Source organism: Tiliqua scincoides, chromosome 11 (genome assembly GCF_035046505.1).
Source record: "Tiliqua scincoides isolate rTilSci1 chromosome 11, rTilSci1.hap2, whole genome shotgun sequence".
NCBI classification, from domain to species: Eukaryota; Metazoa; Chordata; class Lepidosauria; order Squamata; family Scincidae; genus Tiliqua; species Tiliqua scincoides.
Window position 1 is genome coordinate 1,103,280 of NC_089831.1, and position 22,133 is coordinate 1,125,412.

The 22,133-nt window shown below is 50.6% G+C and overlaps 1 protein-coding gene across 2 annotated transcripts; it reads left to right on the top strand.

Annotated features, from left to right (window-relative positions):
- Positions 1-3,425: 3,425 nt before the first annotated feature.
- On the top strand, positions 3,426-21,685 carry C11H2orf42 (chromosome 11 C2orf42 homolog). Of its 2 annotated transcripts, XM_066639422.1 has the most exons (10): positions 3,426-3,517; positions 6,324-7,122; positions 8,101-8,935; positions 9,919-10,029; positions 12,508-12,609; positions 14,086-14,190; positions 16,306-16,413; positions 17,094-17,194; positions 18,419-18,581; positions 21,046-21,685. In XM_066639422.1, the coding sequence occupies exons 3-10, from the start codon at positions 8,113-8,115 to the stop codon at positions 21,252-21,254; spliced, it is 1,722 nt and encodes a 573-aa protein (XP_066495519.1). In that variant the 5' UTR covers positions 3,426-3,517; positions 6,324-7,122; positions 8,101-8,112; the 3' UTR covers positions 21,255-21,685. The 2 variants fall into 2 exon arrangements, with proteins under 2 accessions (XP_066495519.1, XP_066495518.1); XM_066639421.1 differs by lacking the exon at positions 6,324-7,122.
- The last annotated feature ends 448 nt before the right edge of the window (positions 21,686-22,133 follow it).

The window sequence follows — 22,133 nt, forward strand, 5'->3', positions numbered from 1 at the left end:
TTTACAAAACTTGTTCTCAGCTGCCCTAGAGGACAGCTAGATTTGATGAGTATGTTACTTAGGGTGGCGAGATTCTGGTTGGAGACCTCTCTCACTCACTCACACCACACACACAGGTTTTCAAAATGTAACCAATTAACTGGCGTGGGTGGGGATAGTGGACTCTTCCTTGCTGAAGAATTTCAAGTGGAGGCTAAACAATCATTTAGTGTGGCTGTGCAAGCCATGGATTTGCTGTGCAGAGCATGGTTTAGAGCCGGTAGTATGAAAGGGTGCCGTGTACTTCTTTCCTGGATTAATTTGTGTGATGACAATGGGGAGGGGGCAGTGTGTGATGTCCTGTTGTTCTTGGAGGTCTACACAGGAGTGTGAAATGTGTTGAACTGGGGACACCAGAGAAATTGCCTGCTATGTATTGTGCAGCAGGAGTAGTGCTGAATGGTGCAGGTGTCTTTCATGCATACTGAAAAGTAAACTGCAGCATGTACAAGTTCCCAGTCTAGCCGCCACTGTAGCCAGGCTATTGTGGGTGTTTACTGCAGTTTTATCTTCCCCACTGCAGGAAAAACTCAGAGCCTGAGCTTTAGTTAAAGCATCTGTACCCACTGGTGTAGCTGGGGGTGCAGGCTGCACTGGGTGACGCACACAGGGGAGTGATGCCACTACTGGCCAGAATTTTTAAAATCTTGGTATTTTTGAATACCATCATGTCATATATCAATCAATGCATAATTTCATACAGAATGCAATGAAACAAACCACGTTGAAATCTCTATTCCAGTGTTTCTCAAACTGTGGGTCATGAGCCAATTTCAGTTGGGTCCCCATTCATTTCAATATTTTATTTTTAATCTATTAGACTTGATACTCTGATGGTATGTGACTGCATTTGGGGAAATGTTACTGACCTGTAATTTTAACAAGTTACTATGCATATTCTTTAACAGTGACAGTCAATGGGACTTACTCCTGGGTAAGTGGGGGTAGAATTGCAGCCTAGGATTTTTAAAAATTTTCCTGCTTGATGATGTCACTTCCAGTCATGACATCACTTCCGGTGGGTCCTGACAGATTCTCATTCTAAAAAGTGGATTCTGGTGCTAAATGTGTGAGAACCACTACTCTATTCTTTCAAAAGTTATAGCTTAAAACCCAGTGGAGGTGGGGCCATGGTACAGCACCACATCCAGCACCCAGGCTGTTGCCTCGCCCACTGCATGGGAGGAGTTCTATCATGGGGGTGATGTGCTGGCCTCCCACAGTGGGTTACACAAACCGAGTGACACCACTGTTTGTACCCTTACTCTTCAGTGGATATAAGTTTCCGGACTGGCATACATAAAATTAAACACTGGAACCTTATTACAACAGGAGACATTTTCTGTGGGGCGGCTTGGAAGGATATGCCTTGCTTTCTTCTCTGCTCCCCTATGCCGTGCGGCTGGTGGTTCTATGTGGCTGGTGGGAGTTCTATGCCACTGCAAGAGGCAAAGGACACAATCCAAACTTCCTGAAATCCTGTGTAGTGGAAAGAAGCAGCCAGGTTCTCACTCTTGAAATTAGTTGCAGTAACTTGATGAAATGGAGGTGTCAAAAGGCTTTGCCCAATTATAATTTATAGCTTTGTAGCAACACAAAAAGGTTCACAACACAGTTTGCAGAGAACATTAAATGGTTCACTGTTGTAAGCAGGCTTCCAATCTCAAAAGATGCAAGAGAAACCCCATAAGAAGTCACTGGAAGAGACTGCTGGGATGAATTAGGAGGGTCACTGGCTCTGTTCCAGCTAAACAGCAGAGGCGCACCTCTTGGAAAAAGTGCCCCTTTGCCTGGAAGGCAGGTGCTACCCCTTCTCTTTCCATGTCAAGAAAGGTAGCTAAAGAAGGCAGGTTGGCAGATGGAAGTAGTGGTTAGCGCTCCCACACCCTTCCTGCTCTCTGCTTAGTGGGTCAGGAGCTGAATGGGGAAGGAAACTGGTAGGTTTTATCCACTGCCACCATCACAAAGAGACCAGGTGGGGGAATGTCTGCAGGAAGAAAAAAAACGCTTGGGGGCTTCATGTTCAAACAGAACCACAGCAGCCCTTGAGTGATCAGGTATGACAGTCCACTGCATTACTCCTGCATCCAGACTAGGCAGGGAAGTGGTCAAAGTGGAACCACTTTATTAGAGATCCCATAATGCACTGCTGAAACAGACGCCTGCGTTGGCTCGGTCATGTCATGAGAATGGATGATGGCCGGATCCCAAAGGATCTCCTCTATGGAGAACTCGTGCAAGGAAAGCGCCCTACAGGTAGACCACAGCTGCGATACAAGGACATCTGCAAGAGGGATCTGAAGGCCTTAGGAGTGGACCTCAACAAGTGGGAAACCCTGGCCTCTGAGTGGCCTGCTTGGAGGCAGGCTGTGCAGCATGGCCTTTCCCAGTTTGAAGAGACACTTGGCCAACAGTCTGAGGCAAAGAAGGAAGGCCCATAGCCAGGGAGACAGACCAGGGACAGACTGCACTTGCTCCCGTTGTGGAAGGGATTGTCACTCCCGGATTGGCCTTTTCAGCCACACTAGACGATGTTCCAAAACCACCTTTCAGAGCGCGATACCATAGTCTCTTGAGACTGAAGGTTGCCAACAATGAGTGGAGTGGGGGGAATTGGAGGGCCACTGCTCACAGCTTGACTTGTTCCTCCCTCTTGAAACTGAATCAGTTTTAAAAAGGGGCACTATTCAAGGGATGTGCAGTGGCTGGAGAGGAAGGTGAGGCTGAGGGTTGAGTTGAAGCAGAGTCTCCCCCCAGAGTCCTTTGAAAAGCACTGCTGCCATGTGAGGTGAGGCAGAGCCTTGCATCACCACTGTGTGAGCTGAGGCGCAGGTGAGGCAGAGCCTGTCCCCAGAGTCATTCCAATAGCATCAATGCTGCATGAGGTGCTCCAGCACGAGTCCTTCAGAAAGCACTGCTGCCACGTGAGGTGAGGCAGAGCCTCGCCCCCAGCCCTTCAAAAAGAGCCACTGCCCTGTGAGCTGAGGCAGGTGAGGCAGAGCCTCCCACGGGAGTTCTTCGAAGAGTGCCGAGGCGCACAGGCACATTCAACCCACGCGCCACGCTCTGCCCCGCCGTAGGTGCTCTTCGAAGAACTCCTGTGGGGAGGCTCTGCCCCCCAGGGCAGCTCCTGCGGGGCTGACACAGGAGCAGCAGCTGGAGTGGACTGGAGCCCCCAGGGGCGCCCCAGCTTCTCTCTCCCTTCCCAGTGCAGAGGCTGCTGCGGCTGTAGACAGAGCTGGGCCTGCAGCACCGCCCCGGCTCCCGCGCCACGTGCCTCCAGCCCCGCAGGACTACATCTCCCGGCACGCGAAGCGCGAGACCTCCCGCACCACGTGGCGGCGACGGGCCAATTACAGGCGTCGTTACAGTCGGGGCCGGAGGGCCGTTTGTAAGGAGCCATAGCGGAGGCCGCCGGCCGACTACCTCCGCTCGGACGCCGGCGCTGGAAGCCGAGGCCGAGGAGGAGGCCGCCCAGGTGAGGGCCTCGGGCCTGGTCGGGAGAAGGGGAGGGGTCCTCCTGCCCCGCAGCTGGAAGCGGAGGAAGTGACGTCAGGCACCCAGGCCGGAGAGGCCCTCGGCGGGCTGGGCCTCGCCTCCCCCTGCGTCGCCATGGCAACGGGGGCTTGTGACGTCACGCCCCACGCGGTGGCGTCACGGCGGCGCCCTCGGGGCATCTGGGAGGCGAAGGCCCCGCACCCGCCCCGCCCGCGACAGCTGTGATCGATCACTGGAGCCAATCAATCAATCAATCAATTAGGCAGCTGTCTGTGATCAAAATCAGAGCTGTCCGTGATCAGTCAGTTATAGTTGCGATCAATCAGTTATAATTGTCTATGGTCAATCGATCAATCAGAGCTATCGTCAACCAAGCTGTGATCAGTCAGTTTTAGCTATAGTTAATCAATCATACCTATCTATGATCAATAAATCACTGCATGTATGCTCAAAAATCATAGCTGTCCATGATCAGTCATAGCTATGATCAATCAGTCAATCAATCACAGCTGTCTATGATCAATCAGTCGTACCTGTCTGATCAGTCATAGTTACGATCAATCAATTATAACTGCTTATGTTCAATCTATCAAGCATACCTATGATGACTCAATCACAGCTGTCTGATAATCAGTCATAGCTGTCTTTGATCAATCAGTCAATCAATCAATCAATCATAGTTGTCTATGATCAATCATTGCTGCCTGATCAGTTGATCAGAGCTGTCAATAATAAATGAATCACAGGTGTTTCATTCATCGCTGTGTTCAATCACAACCTGCTATCCTTTGCAGGGGCTCTCCAGGGCCAGTCTCTCTCAGACCAGAATAAGGCAGGATGCAGTAGCATAGCTGGGGGGTGACAAAGCGCTAAGTTCGGCAGGTACCTGAACATGTCAGGCAAGCAGCTCCTCCCTCTCCCTCCGAGCAAAATGGAGTCCCTGGCTGCTCTACTGGCACAGCGTGAAACGTGATGTCATCTAGGATGAGGTTTTTAATATATAGTACATCGTGTGTTGGCATCCTTCAGTCTCGGAAGACCATGGTGTCACGCTCTGAATGGTGGTTCTGGAACAGAGTGTCCTCTCCAGTGCGTGAAGCCTGGGTAAAGTAGGTATGGAGGATAGGCTGTTACCCATGCAGCAAATCCCCCCTCTCCACGTCGCTGAAATGGTCCAATGGAAAGGCAGAGGCCAATACGGTTGGTTCCAGCGGCGTCGCAGGAGTTGCCAGAACGTGACTGTGTTCAGCCATGAACTGCCTCAGGGACTCCGGCTCTGGATTTTGCCTCGAGGTTGACTCCTGAAGCCTTTTCCATAACTGGATGTAGCCACAAGGCAGTGGAGGTTTGGGGTCAGAGTTTTCCTTCTCTCAGATGAGCTGCCTTCCTAGGCTAGAGTCCCATCTACCCGGTGGCTGTTTAGTCGCCTCTTACGACAAGTACAGCCAAAGTGAGGGCCTATTCTTATCCCCAGCCCCCAGGGGAAATGTAGTACAGGGAATATGTATATAGTACAGGAGTGGTAAACCTCAGGCCTGCGGTCCCAGTGTGGTCCCCAGAAGCCATTTATCCAGCCCGCATTATAATTGGCTTTCTCGTATCTTGAAAATTTGAACAAGATTTGCATGTTTTTCTCTTCTGTCATTTGCAGCTGATGAAGTTTCTACGTGAGAACAAAGTGCTAATTTTTGGCCATCCTCTGCTTAACAATGTTGCTTTCTGCTTAATGTGTCACTTCCAGCCTTCACCGGGAACCATGAATACTCGGTGGCGTAGCTGGAGGGGGGCGGAGCACTCAGTCTGGCAGGGAGGCTCAGCAGGATGGGCAAGTGGCCCCTCCCTTCGGAGCCATTCTCCCGAATGGCTCCGTTTTGCTCCCCCCTCTGGGAATGGCTCTGAAGGGAGGGGCTGCTTGTCCGCCCCGCTGAGCCTCCCTGCCAGACTGAGTGCTCCGCCCCCTCCAGCTATGCCACCGTGAATGCTCACTTCAGCCCTCTGTATGAAACAAGTTTGACATCCCTGATGTAGTTGCTGCATGGCCCAATCCAGACCAGAATCAAATGGTTGAGTACCATCCACCTCCATGAAGCAACCCAGACCACAATTGCTTCATGGAGGTGGATGGTGTCCAGCCATTTATTCCAGGCTGCCCCAGAGGTACCCACTGTGCACCTCTGGAGGTGCCCTTTGCAGCAGACAGCACCCCTGGGGGCCTGTGGCAGCCTCCACAAGGGGCTCTGTGCAGCATCTTTCCCCAGAAAAGGGGAGGACGGGCTCCAAGGACAGGCAGAAGCTCATGCCGACCTGTTGCTGACTGCCCTTCCCTCCATCTGCTGCCAGGCTCTTCCTTGTCCTGCTTTCCCCAGTCCTTTTCCAGACTGGGAAAGTCCTTTTCCTTCATCTGGGAACCGTCAGGCCTGTTTCTTGAAGCAGCCTCTGCAGGGGCAGGTGGTCACTGAGTCTCGCAGCTGTTTGTACAGAGCAGGGGACCCCTTCCGTTATTTCCTGTCACTGGGATAGATGTGGCTACGCAGGCAAGGCATGGAGATGTTTTCAGGCAGACCTGACTCCTCCTGCAACCCAGAAAAGTCCTGCTGTGGCTCTGCATTGGCACTCGGAAGAGGGCGCCCTTGTTTCCGTCTCCGCCCCATCCTTGGTGCCTGTCTCACCGTGAGGCCCCAACAAGCCTTGGAGCTGAGTGCAGCTCGCCTCTGGAGAGGCTGACTCCAGCTGTGGCTGCCTTCCCTGGGCTTCATTGCTAAAGCAGCTTTGTTGCTTCTCCGTAGGAGCCCTCCTGAGTTGCCAGTGAGCGCATTGGAAAGGACGAAGGGCGAGAGGAGTCGCCTGCCAGCTGTGCCACTGTAGTCATGCAAGCAAAGAGTGCCTTGTTGTTGTCCTTCCCCTGCTGCCTGTTTTCCCTTCCTTCTCCTTCTGCACATGCTAAAGATGTTACTGCTCATTTTCACAGCGTTTCATGGACATTCTCCAGCTGGGGGTTTGTAGTCTATAATCGGAAGCACCAAACATCTCCTGTAATCGCATGTAAGGAGATAGGAGATTCTGTGATGTATCTGGGCTGGTGGACTCTCCTCACTGATAAGGACTGCAGGATTCGGGCCTGAGACAGAACAGCTCCTTCCTATGCCTGTTTTTGTCAGGGAGGAGTATGCCCCATCAGCAGCGGCAGCAGATCACCCCAAGCCCCAGTTTTCTGGATCTTGCAGAGTCCCAGCCCATAGTCTGAGGAACCCAAGGCTTAACGGCTCACTGACACTTCCTATGGATTTTTTCCCATTGTGACCTCACTGGTGCTTTGTGGCTCTGTATCAGAACTCCGGGTTCCGTACCGCGTACGCTCTGAACATTCTGCATCATTGTCTGTGTTCTTGCTGGAATCTTCAGAAGGATTCTGGGCATCATTGGATTCCCCCCATTTCCCACCCGCCCTCAGCCCGGGGCCACCTGAGACCAACCCCTGACGGATGATAGAAGTGGATGTTGTGCTCAGCGGTCCATCCTTGCACATCTGACTGAATTGTCTACAGTGCTGATGACTGCATTGGGGGGCAGGCAGAGATGGGATTGGTATGTTTGTTGCTCTGCGTCATTTACACGTTTAGGGTTTATAGGTTTATACCTGGGGCTGTGGGGGGAGGGGTAAGCATGTGTGTTGATTCACATGCTTAAGAACCATGTGAAAAGATCTCTGGCTGTTCCCATTTTGCAGATGGCAGACTTGAGGCTCCGATTAGTATGGTTCAGGGATGGTTTTGGCCTTTTTTCCTGCTTTGGATGCTGGCTAATGGTGCAACCCACAAAGAAAGTGGAACAGATTGAGAGATGTAATGGTTTGAAACTGTTGAATTTAATCCAACCCTCCTTTCAGGAAAGGTCAGAGGCTTGAAAGAAAAAAAAAAAAGATGGTGTGAACTCATCAGCAGATTGGGGATGTCTTGAATTTAGTGCCGATACTGATGGGGCCCTTTTGCCTCTCTGAGGACTTTGCTTCCTTTGCTACCCTTTGCCCACTCCTGTTTGAGGAGTCGCATAGGAATGCAGGCAAGCGGTGGCCAGAGCTGGGACTCAGTGAGAACTTCCTTCCGAGAAGCTTCCAGGACTGAGCAGCACATGTTGTGTCCAGAAGTGACTCGCCCAAGTCCTGGGGGGCAGCCACCTGAGGAGGTGGGTTCTTGAGTGGGCTTCAGGGGAGACAGGCTGCTCTGACCTCTAGGGGACAACCCAGCAAGAAGTTCTCCTGCATAGGCCACTTTGAAATGAACAGAAGTGTTCTTGACCACCTCCTGTTCACTCCATTGGGGCTTGTGCAGGAGAACTTCTCCCTGAGTTGTAGTTCACATTAATTGGGGCGGGGTTCCCATTTAGATCTCCCACTGCTTTAGACCATTTCTGTTGCTTTTCCTGCACAAGTCTTTTGAAACAGGCAGGGAGTATTAACATCATTCAGACAACCATTTTTAACTCTTTTTGAAACCCCCTGGGGTAACAAATCCAACTGGATCAGGCCTTTTAATTTCTTTTCTGGTTTCCTTTTTTCTCCTCCAGACCCCATGAAGGATGGAATCAAACTCCATAAGGAGCAAAGTCCCGGCGTTCTTGTCAGACTTGGGGAAAGCAACCCTGAGAGGCATCAGAAAATGTCCCCGCTGCGGCACATACAATGGGACCCGTGGGCTGAGCTGCAAGAACAAGACCTGCGGCACTGTCTTCCGCTATGGCACGCGGAAGCAGTCGTGCATCGACGCGGTCAAAATTGTCACTGGTTCAGACCTGCAGGTCTACTCGGTGAGGCAGAGGGACAGGGGGCCGGACTACCGGTGCTTTGTGGAGCTGGGGGTTTCGGAGACCACCATCCAGACAGTTGATGGGACCATCATCACGCAGCTCAGCTCTGGGCGCTGCTATGTCCCATCGTGCCTGAAGGCGGCCACCCAAGGTGTGGTGGAGAATCAGTGTCAGCACATCAAGCTGGCCGCGAACTGCCAAGCGGAGGCCACTCCCCTGACCCTGAAAAGCTCAGTTCTGAACTCGGTGCAGGCCTCGCCAGAAATGAAGCAGACCATCTGGCAGCTGGCCACAGAGCCCACGGGGCCGCTGGTCCAGCGAATCACCAAGAACATTCTCGTGGTGAAGTGCAAAGCCAGTCAGAAGCACAGCCTGGGCTACCTCCATGCCTCCTTTGCACACAAGGCCAGCCACAAGGCTGTGACAGAGCACCGCTTCTTCTGCTCCTGCCAGTCCTGGAAGGCCAGCAAGGCCAACCCCGCCAAGGAGGAGGCAGGCCAGAAATGCATCCACTTCTTTGCCTGCATCTGTGCCTTTGCTAGTGATGACGCTTTGGCTCAGGAGTTTGCAGATTTCCTCAGCTACGATTCCAGTGGTGGGTAAGGGCAGGGGGCGGGGTGGGGCTATAAAAGGAGACACCCAGTGGGTGGCTCAAACCATGCGCCAGGGCTTGGGGGTCTGTCCTTGGCTGTTGATCACACTTGCTGTTGGGGTTTTCTGTGTTCAGAGGCTGTCTCTCCTTGAAGCTTTGCTTGTGGGTTTCTCACTGTGGTGTTGGTTTGGCCACTACGGGCAACAGATTGCTGGACTCAGCTTGAACTGACCCTCTTACCCCTGAAAGAGGAATCCCCTGTCATTTGCAGGGGGCAGGTGAAGATATGTCCTTCTCCCCAGATTTCCCAAGACTCTGCCCTGTTCCATGTGCTCATAAGGAGTTCTTAAGCAGGTCTGAAGGTAGTAGGGATGGTGGTGGAGGGAAGACCTTCCAGGGGGCATCATAAACTAGTGAGGGACAGCAGATGCCCCAGTGCAACTGGCCTAGTAAGTTTCTACTATTTTACAGTTTTCATAAAACTACATGTTCAAATTGCTGATATGCTTTCCCTTTGTTTCTGTAAGTTAAAAGGTGTAGAAGCTTCCAAAAACTAAAGCTGGAAAATCAGCGGGAGCCTGGAAGATATGTGGGGGTGGGGGGAGGCCCCTGCACTCCACCCTCTCTGTAGTATCATCCCCAGAATCTCTGCAAGTAAGGTAGGAACTGAGAAAACTGTGGGGCTTGCCTGGCATTGCACTGAACCTAACATTTCACGTTGATCGCGTGGAGGTTTTGAAAGAGTCCACTCGTCAGCTGGGTGGGCCCCGAGCTCTGGAGCAGAGCACTTTCTTTACAGGCAGAATGTCCCGGATTTTATTCCAGGCATCTTCAGTTCAGAAAGTCCAGGTGGCAGGTGATGCGAAGGATCCTCACCTGGCAGCTAGGAATGGTGAAGCCAGTCCAAGTAAGGGGGTTCTGGGTCAGGTGGGCAAATGGCCTGACGGCACAAGCAGCCTCACCCCCTTTTCGCCTCCCACTTCCAGGCCTGAAAGCAGTCATTGGAACCCAGCTGGTTGGTCAGTCTCATTCTGCTCTGCACTCCAGAGAGGCTGCCACCCCCAAGGCCAAGAGGAAGAAGAAAGAGGAAGCGTCAGGTCAGTTTTCTGTTTGTGACACTGTGTTACCAAAAGGGCTGTTTTGTTTAGGGGAATGATTACACTGCCCTTATTGGAACCTCAGGATCGCAGGCTGGATAACAAGACGGTGTAATGCAGAGAAATTCCCTTTAGCTTAAAGAGGAGACTGGGAGAAATATAACTTTTAATAAAAGATTATAGTTTTATTACAGAAGCACAAAGGTAAACATAATGCACATGGAAAAATGATAAGTATATGTTTCTTGGTTCTAGTACTTGAGGCTCTAGTTGAGCCATTCAACTAGAGATCAGTGCATCCACTGGTGACTGTGGGCGAACATGAAAAGAGCCTCTAGACTGAGCCAACAGCTTCATTCAGAGGCCTCCTTCCCCAGTGGGTGACCAAATGCCCCTGAGAAACCCAGGAGCAAGGCATGAATGCAGTCACTCTCGTCCACTGCTGCCCCCTTGCAATCATTGTTCCAAGGTAGACTGCTTGGGAGCCTGGAGGTTCTGCTTTGCCCTTGTGGCAAGTTGCCTTGGAAAGAACTCTCCTGCTGCTGCTGCAGCCCAAATTTGTCTCTTTTAAAGACACCCCTGGGGTGTCACCCCTGGGGGCTGGGGATAAGAATAGGCCCTCAGTTTGGCTGTACTTGTTGTAAGAGGCGACTAAACAGCCACCGGGTAGATGGGAATCGTCAGCCTGGGAAGGCAGCTCATCTGAGAGAAGGAAAACTCTGATCCCAAACCTCCCCTGCCTTGTGGCTACATCCAGTTGTGGGAAAGGCTTCAGGAGTCAACCTCGAGGCAAAATCCGGAGCCGGAGTCCCTGAGGCAGTTCATGGCTGAACATAGTCACGTTCTGGCAACTCCTGCGACGCCGCTGGAACCAACCGTATTGGCCTCTGCCTTTCCATTGGACCATTTCAGCGACGTGGAGAGGGGGGATTTGCTGCATGGGTAACAGCCTATCCTCCATACCTACTTTACCCAGGCTTCGCGCACTGGAGAGGACACTGTTCCAGAACCACCATTCAGAGCGTGACACCATAGTCTTCCGAGACTGAAGGATGCCAACAACAAATGTTTCTTGGTCCTAGTACTTGAATCTAGTGTACCTAGCTTTTATGGTGGTTGCATGTAAAGAGTATTTGGTGCATCTGAGGAAATTAGAAAAGGGAAAGGTTGTAGGGACGGATTTTAGGGGTCCCTAATCTGCCAAACCCAGTTGCTAACTAAAGATGGGGAGAGAAGGGGAGGAAAAGGGGGGGGGGAAAGAAGGGAAAGAGTTTCAGGCACAAGATAGTTACCTGTCCTGTAGAGCAGATGGGGGGGGAGTCCTGTGTAGAGGACCCTCTGACACAACACAGATGTGTTGGTCCTTGGAGGGAGAGCCAGAGAGAGCATGTGGCAGGAAGCCCTCTCTTAAAAAGGGGTTTTCAGACAGAGCTGAACTGGATTGTAGCTTGCTTACTACCAGCAGGGTGCTTGGGAGTGTGTGAAAGGATTATCAGCAAAATTCAATGGGGTCTAATGGCTGGCTTCCTAGATGGGGGGACTTAAACAATGCAATGAGTCAACAACACACAGAAGGCAGTTCAGGTTTGCATACAGTACTTAAGCAGTGATAGGGTTAAAACAATACAATGAACAGGAGACACTTAAACAATGATTTAAGATGCCTATAATGTGTAACCACAGGGAGGTGGAGGTTGTGTAAGCTTGTGACTTGACCTGATTGTTGAATGTAGGAGACACTTAGTCCATAGTACATAACCAGATAGAGAGAAAGTCACAACTAAAAAAAGGCAAAAAGGGGATTTTCCCATAACAACTGAGCCCTTCAGAAGGACCTGTTCCACGTGGGTGGGAAATGACTCCCTGATCTGCACTCCTTGGTTCCAGCTCTGGAGGGCAGTGAGGTGGGTGTGTCCACAGGGACAGCCAAAAGCTCCTTTCTTTCTTCAGTTGTCCTGGAGGAGCTTCGGAGGTGCAGCCACTTCCTGGCCACCACTCTGCTGCCTTGTCACAAAACAGTATCCTGGGGCAAATGGGTAGAAGAAATGACCACTCCCAGGGAAAGGCAACTGCACCCTTGAGGCCCTGGCAGAGCGCTATGAGAGCAGGCCTCCAAACACAAAAAGATGCTAACAGACAAATGAAATTGAAACCAGAAGGGAGAATGTCAGCAAACAGGAAAACGAAGCAGCAGAAAAGGAATTTTAAAAAGCAGCAGCCACATGCCCTCCAAATTAATTCTATAAGCTCTGTCAACAGTTTGCCATTTTGCAAACTGCAGTTGCTGCCAGCAGTGCTCTGGCAGCCAATAAACCAAAATCTAAAGAGAGCGTTTTGGGTGAATGTTCCACGTACCTGGAAGGTGGAGGCCACAATGAGAGAAGTGGAAGCTGCAATGAAAAGGAGTTGTGAGAAGCAACTGCTTATGTGGGGAAAATGTACTGCTCCTTCTGAAACAGCTCAAAATTTGAATTTCAGGTGTGCACTCAAGCAGCCCACTCCTGTCTCAAGATCTGGCAAACAGCAACACGAGGAAAAGCGGACCCAAAAAGCCTTCTGTTGCTTCACTTAAAAGGCAAGGTGAGTTTTGTTTTGATAAAGTCCAGCACCAAGTGCCACAAAATTCAGCACCCTCTGCATCAAGTAAGTGGGACTAGCCACACGCCTCCTTCCTTCTCTTTGATTCCTGTTTCCAAATGCCATTTTCCCCACTATTTTTTTCTCATGGGGTGGTCGTGTTCATTTTGAGGCACTTCTACAAGTGCCCTATGAACATGTAACATCAGGGATAAATGTTGTAAGTGTGTTGGAGCCAGGGAGCCCTAGGTCAGGCCTGCCTAACTTGTAACCCCCTGTGCTGATTGCCTCTCAGCCAAGGACTGTGACCTGCCAGTGGTTTCACAACCCACCCACTGAGGCAGGTGGGAAAAACAGGAGGAACAAAAACAGGCCACCTTGAACAGCTGCTAAGCAGACCTTGCCTTGGAGGCTGCTGGAGCTGTGGGATCCTGTCCTAGCTTGGGTGCAGCACTGTATCGTTGGATCCATGTAGAACACCAATCAAGATAAACAGATGAGTCAGGTGAACTCATTTGCTCAGAAACAAATCCTGTTGGTTTCCCTGAAATGTACTCTCAGGTATGTGTGCTTGAAATCACACTGTACATTGTCATTTTTTAGCTCCTTCATTCTTGCAACAGTCCTGGGAGGGCATTCTGCTTTTTGGGCTACAGTTGGGGAACTGATGTGGAACAACCCCCAGAAAGTCCCAGAGAGACCCTTGGTTTGGACCAGGGTAAAACAGAAGGAGAATCCAGGCGTGACCTGGGCTGATGTTGACTGGGAGCTGTGTAGGCAGGCCTAATTTTTGAAAGCAGGGGTCATCAGGGACAGGGAGCAGGCTTGGCACGCCACCCTGGTGCTGTCTTTGAGGACCACTATGCATTTCTCTAGTGCAGCAATCTTCAGCCACTGTGCCACAGTTGTGTCACATTGATGTGACACAAATGGTCTGTAGATGTGCCATAGGAGTTTGGGAGGGTCATTTAATAGTAGGGTCATGGGGGTGTGAGTGCCCCCCCCCCACTGGCACTGTGGCGTGCCATCTCAATTGTCCCAAATCTGATGATGTGTCTAGAAAATTTTAGCACCTTATCAGTGTGCCGTGATATGAAAAAGGTTGGCAATTGCTGCTCTATTGAAAAGTGACAGTGGTCATTCTCACCTGTGGGAGAAAATGGAAGTGTTGAATTTGGACTTAGCATTTCAATGAGAGCAAAACTTGCCCTTCACCCCAACCCCGGGGGGGGGGGTGTCTATGTGTACATGCAACCTCTGTGCCCAGAGACACCCTGCAGTCCCAGAGGAAACCTTCCTGCCTGACTGCGATGGGTCTTTTGGTTAATTTTCCTGACAGGTTAAGCCATAGGAAACAGCAATAAAAAGTGAACCAGGTATGTGTGTTCTGCTGCTGGGGGCCACAGGCTGGTGTGTATGTTTCTACCTGGGCTTGAAATGCTGCAGTTGTGCTACACAAGGTCCTTTTCTTGTTCTTAGCTTGCAGTCAGCTGCTGGATGAGTCGCAGGTGACCTTGTCTTTCCAAGAATGGCTGGCCAGTGTCACAGAACGGATCCATCAAGCCATGCATTACCAGTTTGACGGTAAATGCACACTGGGGCCAGTGCCACATTTGTTCTTCTCTTTGGACAGTCATAAAAGGGAAATGCCCAGCCAAATCAAACTGCTGCATCTAGTTTAGTGGCTCTTTTGTGCATCCAGACTTTGAACATGGGAACAGTGGTGTGTGTGCCTTTGATGTGGAAAGAATCGCTCTCCGAACCAAACTGCCCATCTTGGGAGAGAGCCCTGAACAGAGCAAGTTCCCACTGAAGCTTTCTTTGACTTCTATTCTTTCCGTTGCCTCTGACTGCCTGGTGCCTTCGCTTCCGTTTATGAAAAACGACTTCCAAGCAGTTTAAGGGGAAGGGGGGAGGTCAGGCAAAGGAGAGTGTGGGTGACAGCTTTCATTTGTCAGCAGGGCACACAACAGCTAACTGAAAGTTGCTAATTAGTGTTGCTTCTTTCAATCAGTGTGATTCTTGGGAGGGAACTATGAAAATGGGAAAATATATTGTATATGAAACGATCCTACCTTTTGATTTAAGTGCTTCAAAAGAGAGAAAACTCTCTTCCTCTTAAGAGAGAAACCCCACAGGGAAGAAATAATAGTGAGCTGTGCTGTTTTCTCTGCTTTATGTGAGTTCTTTCTTAGAGAAAAGCTTGTCTCGGAAGCTTGTGGTGTGTCACATCAATACCTTCCTTCCCATTCCATTGCCCCTGGGGTCACTCTACTACAACTCTACTGCAGCGATAAATGGAGGTTCCCCCCAACATGATGTAATGCTAAGAATAATATATACACAGGGTCTAGTGCAATTTCACTTTTAAAGCTTTCTTTCAAAAGTTGTCCATCCGCTTACAAGGGCAACTGAATCTCCAGTATTGCTTTCAGTAGTCACTGGTCACCGGTCATTGTACTGATTCTGGTAGTGTCTGGGCTACTCTTGAAGGGTCGGCAACCCTAGTCAGAGGTGCCCCTACTGTGATCGCACCCGAGATGGTGGTGGTTACCAGGTGCTCAGTGTTCCAGAAGTTCAGGGCTGATATAATCATGTTGCCCCAGTGGTGTAGCTAAGGCATCTGGCACTCAGGGGCAGGGGCACCAAAAATTTTTATACCCCCGCATATGACAAAATCCGTCAGTAATTGCAGTGACGTGATAATGTCACCACAAATTACTTCCAGGTTACGGTGCGCTTGGAGTGGTTGCATGCTGCTTGGAGCGGCTGATAGCTTTGTTTTCCTTGAAAAGCGGGGGACGGGGGACGGGACGAGAGCTGAATCATACTAACACCTTATTGCTTCTCAGAACAATCAGTTTCATTCTCATTGGTCAGGTATGAGTTAAGAAAACCTATGTAACATAAGGCAGTTGTGTTTTCCTTTTCTGGTTATTTGGCTATATCATTTGATAGAAATCTGATAATTTAATGCCGTTTGTTTCATTGAATTCTGCATTAAATTGCGTACTGAATGATATATAACACAATAGTATTATTAATAAGAACCAAGATTTCCACAACTTTGGCCACTAGTTTCAAGCTCTCTTGACACCTGGTCAAGGACTGGTACTTGGGGCAGTGCCCCTGTGCCCTCCTTAGCTATGCCACTGCATCACCCCTGATCTCTCCAGCTCCCATACTGATTTAAATGTGAAAAGCCCACCTTCCTTCAGCAATCTTTAGGCCCAGCCATCATACGCTTTCACCAATGAGTGGCAAAAACAATTGTAATTTGGGGAAGAAAATGACTACAGGCATCAGAAGCACATACAGGCATTTTGGAAACCCTAAAGTCAAGAGGAGGAGGCCTCAGTCTCTCCAGCCTGTTCACTGCCTTTGTTCCACATGCCACACAGAGGAAGGTCCTCAGTGGCTGCCCCCCAGAGTTGTTGGTCTTGGAGACGTATTTTTAAATTGCATTAAACACACACCGGACACTAAACGGTTTCTCCCTGCAGGACGGTTTTTTAGGTCCTTTTGGAAATATCTCCAGATCAGGTCATGATGATTTTTCTGCCTGGGTTGGTGTAATCTTTGTTACTTTCAGCTGGTGGTCCATCCTCCTAATAGTGGTGGCCATTGCCTGGGACGACATTCAGGTTGTGTAAATATGTCTTCAAGCCACTTCCTGGTTTGTTGGTGTTTTTTGTGCAGGCAAACCAGAGCTGCTGGTGTTTCACATCCCCCAGACTTTCTTTGAGGCTCTGCAGCAGCGGATCTCAGCTGGGAGTGTCAAGAAGCGGCTTCCAAACTCTACCACAGGTAGGCCATTGGTAGAGCATCTCTCCCAGAGCAAGCCAGTTACAATAAGTGCTGACTGCATGTGGGGCCAGGCTTATAAGGTCTATTCAGATGTTTCTGCACCCCACACAACCCATTCAATGAACGTGTGGGTGCAAGGAGGAAAGCGCCCCCTTGTTCTGCTCCCTTACTGCAGAATAGGTGGACAAATGCCACCTCCCCCAAAAAACAGCCCTGTTTTCCCCACTTTGCATTTTCATTGCATGCCTGAATAGAGCATCAATTGATTGTGCCATCTGGAACTGACTTTGCCCCACAAGTTTGGATTCTGCTGCAATAAGAAGGCCAAGTGCGGGGTGTGGGGAGGAAACTTTTCTAGAGTGGGGGGTGGGACTGCAACTGGAAAGACCTCCACATGCCGTACAATGCACAGTGTGATGCAAGGAGAGCCTGAGCAAGGGCCCTCGTGACCTCAGAACACGGCTGCCAACCTCACATCACGGCAGTGTGGCCGCCGAGCACAGGAATCCCCTGGGGTCACATTTGGCCTCCTTCCTCCTTGCTGCATGAGCTCACTGCAGGTAGAAGGAAGTGTCTGATCACCTGGAGCATCACCTGAGCACGGGTCCCCTTAGAGGGAGGAAGGCAAGATAGAAATACAGCAAGTAAATAAATAAATAAATGAGCTTCTCTGTTGTCAGCTTTTGTCCGGAGAGATGCCTTGCCCTTGGGCACCTTCTCCAAATACACGTGGCAGATCACCAACATCTTGCAAGTCAAACAGATCTTTGACACACCGGAGGTGAGACCCACCTGCTTTTCTGTTCGCCTTGTGATGTTCAGATGGGAAGAATCTTAGTACAGCAATTCAACTATGGGCGCAATCCTAACCGGCACTTATGCCGGTATAGGAGCCCCGAAGGCGTCGCAAACGTGCCGTAAAGCACGTTTGCGCCGCCTTAGGCGGGAGCCGCATTGGCGCATTCAAATGCGCTGACGTGCAGACAGAGGCAGAAGCCTCCACCGCTGCTCCTGCGCTGCCGCTTGTGTTGCTGTGAGCACGCCAACATAAGCGGCAAAGGTAGGCGTGGGGAGGAGGCGGGGGGCGTTTCTGGTCGGGGGGAGGGTGGGCCCGAGGGCAGGCGCGCTGGGAGCCGTGGGCAGGGCTGGGACCCAGCAGTTATGCCGGATCCCAACCCCCGTCCCCCGGGGTGAGCAGAGCAGCTTCCAGCCGCTCCCTTCTCCTCGGACTTGCACTACCTGCAGAGGTGGCGCAGGTCCGAGGAGACCCATTGGGGTGCACAGCCCTTACCCGCAGGTAAGGCGAAGAGCTTCCCCTTGCCCGTGGCTGAGCCGCTGTAGCCAACAAACCTGTGTTGGTTGCAGCACAAGCCTCCTGGTTTGCCTGCTCCAGCACAGGCTAGGATTGCACCCTATGTGTTGTGGGAGTGGAGGGAATTCAGGAGAACCAAGTGGAGCAGCCTTGTGTTGTTCCTCTAGAGCAGGGGTCTCCAAACCCCGGCCTGGGGGCCACATGCAGCCTGCAGAGAGCCTCTATCCGACCCGTGGCCAGCCTCTGATCCCCTGAGAGCCTCAGACCCTTTGACCAAACACAACCAGAGTTGTGCTTGTGGGGTGGGGGAATGGAGGTCCATTTAAGTGTGTGCTTTATTTATTGGGCTGTGTTCGTGCTTGGAAAAGTCCTGGACATTTGAGCCCATTCATTTATTCACTCATCTATCTCTAATGTATTTATTTAAATTTCATATTTAATTTTTTTCCGGCCCTCAACGCTGTGCCAGATATTTGATGCGGCCCTTCGACCAAAACGTTTAGAGACTCCTGCTCTAGAGCAGCAGCTTCCTAGAGTGATCTTGTGGCTGCCTTCCAGGACAGTTACTGTGGCCAACTGAATTGCTTTGAGAGGATCTGCTGCAGAGGGGGTCCTCCAAAGAGTAACTAACCTGTGATGGTTCAGAGGGCTTTGTCCTTCGTTGTCATATCCATTCTTGGCTCCTCTTCCCAGATGCCCTTGGAAATAACACGCAGCTTTATCCAGAACCAGGACGGCACCTACGAGCCCTTTAAGTGCCCCAAAGTGGAGGTGGAGAGCATCCCCGAGACCTACGGGCGCCTGGAGAAGCAGCCAGTGCTCCGGCCCTTGGAACTGAAAACCTTCCTGAAAGTTGGTACGATTCTACTGCTCAGCCAAGGGCCTTGATGGCCACAAGAGAAATTAACAGAGAGTCAATCAGAGTCAGTCAGAAGGGAGCCCAGGAGAAATATAGAATCATAGCATGACAAAGTTGCAAGTGACTGTGGAGGTCCTCTAGTCCAACTCCCTGCTCAGGGCAGGCCTTTAATAGCACTCACTGGGAACAGCTTTGAATCTGCCTATCTGGCCCTTATTTTATCCATAAGGACATCACGGGAGACTTTGTCAAACGCTTCACTGAAGTCTAGGCACACCATGTTTGCAGCTTTCCCACAGCCTCCCAGGCTTGTCCTTCTTTCAGAGATTTGTCTGGCATGAGTTGTTCTTAACAAACTGCTCTACCCTCTGGAATGTGGTCCTGGGGGCTTCAGTTCATTCACGGATGCCCCTTTCCCATCTCTTTACCTATCCTGAGTCGTGATGCCCCCAGTTCTTCGGCAGAGCAACTGTTGTCAGGTTGGGCCACTTTCCCCTTGTGGGAGAAGACAGGTGCAAAATAAGAACTGAACAACAGGACCTCTCTGTGGTCTATTCCCACTTCCCCATCTTCTCCATGCAACCACTTCCTGCTTCCTCGACCTTCTTCTTTTTGACATAACCAAAATACACGCACACACCCTTTTTGTTGTCTTTGGCATCCCTCACTAGTCTTGACTCCTGTCTGCTTTAGCCTTCCTGGCATCACCTCTGCAGATGTGGGCCGCACCTGTGTCCTGTTCCTTAGTTTCCTGTCCTTCCTGTCCCCTCTTGTACATGTCCCTCTTGCGTCTCAATTTTTCCAAAAGCTCTTCCTGCAGCCACACAGGTTTCCTTAGACATCTTCCCAACTTTTCTTCCAATGGGAACTTTTTCTGGTTGTTCCTTCAGTATCTTGCTATTGAAAGAAATTCTATCCCTCTTGGACTATTTTCTGCTTTAACGGTTCTAACCAAGGAATGCAACTTATTTGTTCTCTGAGCCCATTAAAATCAGCTTTCCTTAAATCCAGAGTACGTATCTGACTACTCTACAATTCCTTTCCCTCTGCATCAAGACCTCCAACATGAAGTTGTCGGTTTCACTTAAAAGTCCTTGTCACTTTCACTTCCTCACCTGTTGTTAAGAATTAGGTTTAGAATAGATGATCCCCTGATACCTTTGTCCACCTTCTGAATGATAATGATACCTGCAAGGCAAGGCAAGAATTTTTGACTTACCCATTCTTAGTCTTTGAGCAGATGTCAGGATAGGTGAAGTCCCCCATTACCACTGTAGCCTGTTTCCCAGAAACCTGGTGATCTGTTTTAGGAAGGCATCATCCATGACTTCCGCTTCGCCAGAACAGGAGACTCTCCTATTGTAAACTCACACGACGGTCTTATTCTTCTCTCCTTTTATTCTTACCCAGTCACTTTCTGTCCAGGCTCAGATTCCTAGATTTCTATGTAGGTGCATATATACTTTGCATATATTAGTGCAGCGGTTTTCAGGGAGAGCTTGAGCTGCTCTAAGTCCTTTCGGGGTTGGGGGGAAGGCAGTGATGTGATCCCCGGGATTGTGTTACTCAGGGCTGCAGGGGCTTGGCTGTACTTACCAGAGCCTCCTGCAGCCTCCCGGGGGTGCGGGGAGCCCTACAGACGATCGCGCAGGGCTCCCTGAAGCTTAAGAAGTGAAAGTGGCACAATCGCACTCCACTTCTGTCTCTGTGGAAGCAGGGTGCGATCACTCCACTTTTGCTTTCTGAGCTTTGGGGAGCCCTGCAGACGGTCATGCAGGGCTTCCTGCACCAAGTACCAACCAAGCCCCTGCAGCCCCCTGAGCTGCCTCCTCATTGCCCCTACTCCTTAAGGGGACAGAGGCCAGGGTCCTCAGGCTGGGGTGTCGCGATGCCCCAGTTTGAAAACCCCTGTATTAGTGCATTTCCCCTTCTGTTGGGTCTCTTCCTCCTGAACAAGTTGTACCCTTCCAGTCCTATATTCCACTTGCGGTCTCATCCCACCAAGTTTCCAAAATCTTATTTGTCTTCTTGTATTGAGATTTCAAGTTTGTCTTGCTTTGTTTCCCATATTCTGCTTTAGTATTATAGACTTTGAAGACCAGAAGTGTGACCTCCTGTTGCCTTCCCTGGAGCAGCTTCTTGCAAGCCTTGGGTCATTCCCTCACCAAGTCTCTTTTCTTTGTCTCTTGCCGTTGTCTCAAATATCTTTATATTAGGTTATGTGTGGGGTCCCTCCCCCCATCCCTTCGGTGTTTAGTTTAAGGCTGGAAAATTTTCTGGGGTCTTGGGCTGGTTATTATTTCCCAGCCTAACCTGGCTCACAGGGTTGTTAGGAGGATAAAATGGGTGGAGTGGGAGAATGCTCCCTTGGCTCCTTGGGGGAAGGGTGACATAGAAAGGTGGTAATAATTTTTCAACCCCTCAAAGCACTGCTCCCCTCTTTCTGATTTCCACCCGGCAGGCAACACGTCCCCTGACCAGAAGGAACCCACGCCATTCATCATCGAGTGGATCCCGGATATCCTGCCCCAGTCCAAGATTGGCGAACTGAGGATCAAGTTTGAGTATGGCCACTACAGAAATGGGCATCCCACTGAGTACCAAGAGCAGCGCCCGCCCCTTGAACAGACACTGGAGCTCATGCCGCTCACCACTATCACCTTCCCATGAAGAGGCACTGCTGCGGGCAGCCTGGATTGCATGCCTCCGTGTGCCGGAGCTGCTCGCCCTTTGTGAGGCGCAAGTCCTGCTGGGAGCTCAAGGATGACTTGGCTGTCTTGCTGAGGACTGTTCCCTGCTTTTAAGCGGCTGCATAGACTCCACCAGCCACAGGCCCCTCCCCTCAGCTTCTCTTGTGTCAAGTCCCTCTGAGAGCTCTGCATTCCCGCTTTGAGAGTACTAACCCCTGCTCAGATCTTTGGTCACCTTTTTTTTCTGCGCAGATAGAACTTGCAGACAGGGCAGGGGCAGAAGGTCCAGGCAAATTAGGCTCTTACCGTATCACCACCTGTCATAGTTTAAAAAATATTTTTGAAAAAATAAATTAAGTTGAACCATCCGAGCATTCGACCCTTAATCTGTCGAGCAGTTGCATGGCAAACCAGGAACGCTGATGCGATCCCTTTGCTACGCGCACACCATCTTTGGCGATTCACCCACTGAAGAAATCCACACTGGTGGCATCAGTTTGCTACGGAGGTTGCAGCTGGTCGTACTTTTGCATCAGCACAAGCAGGTCACCGTCAATGAATGGCATCAGCTGTGGCCTTAGCAAGTGGCACCCAGAGGGGAGCCAAGACAGCTAATGTGACTAAAGAGCATTTTTCAGTATCAGAAGAGTGAACAAGGACAGTGGGCAGGAGCACTTTAAGAGAGAGGGGTTCACAAGTGTGCAGTTCTCCCACTGGCATCTGTGACATTGGAAAAGGCTGAAGGGCAGGTTGTCACAAGTTGTCACAAGCAACAGCCCTTAGGTAAGGCGCTCCTTTCCCTGTTGTAGTGTGTAGAACCTCTCCACCCCCAACTTGGACCAAGGTGATGTCATAGTGA

What these genes read in the sequence shown, in the direction of transcription:
- C11H2orf42 (XM_066639422.1), top strand. Translation starts at nt 8,113, where the DNA reads ATGGAATCAAACTCCATAAGGAGCAAAGTCCCGGCGTTCTTGTCAGAC. An exon ending in GCTTCCAAACTCTACCACAG is followed by an intron (nt 16,414 to 17,093) that starts GTAGGCCATTGG and finishes CTCTGTTGTCAG; the next exon opens with CTTTTGTCCGGAGAGATGCC. An exon ending in GAAAACCTTCCTGAAAGTTG is followed by an intron (nt 18,582 to 21,045) that starts GTACGATTCTAC and finishes TCCACCCGGCAG; the next exon opens with GCAACACGTCCCCTGACCAG.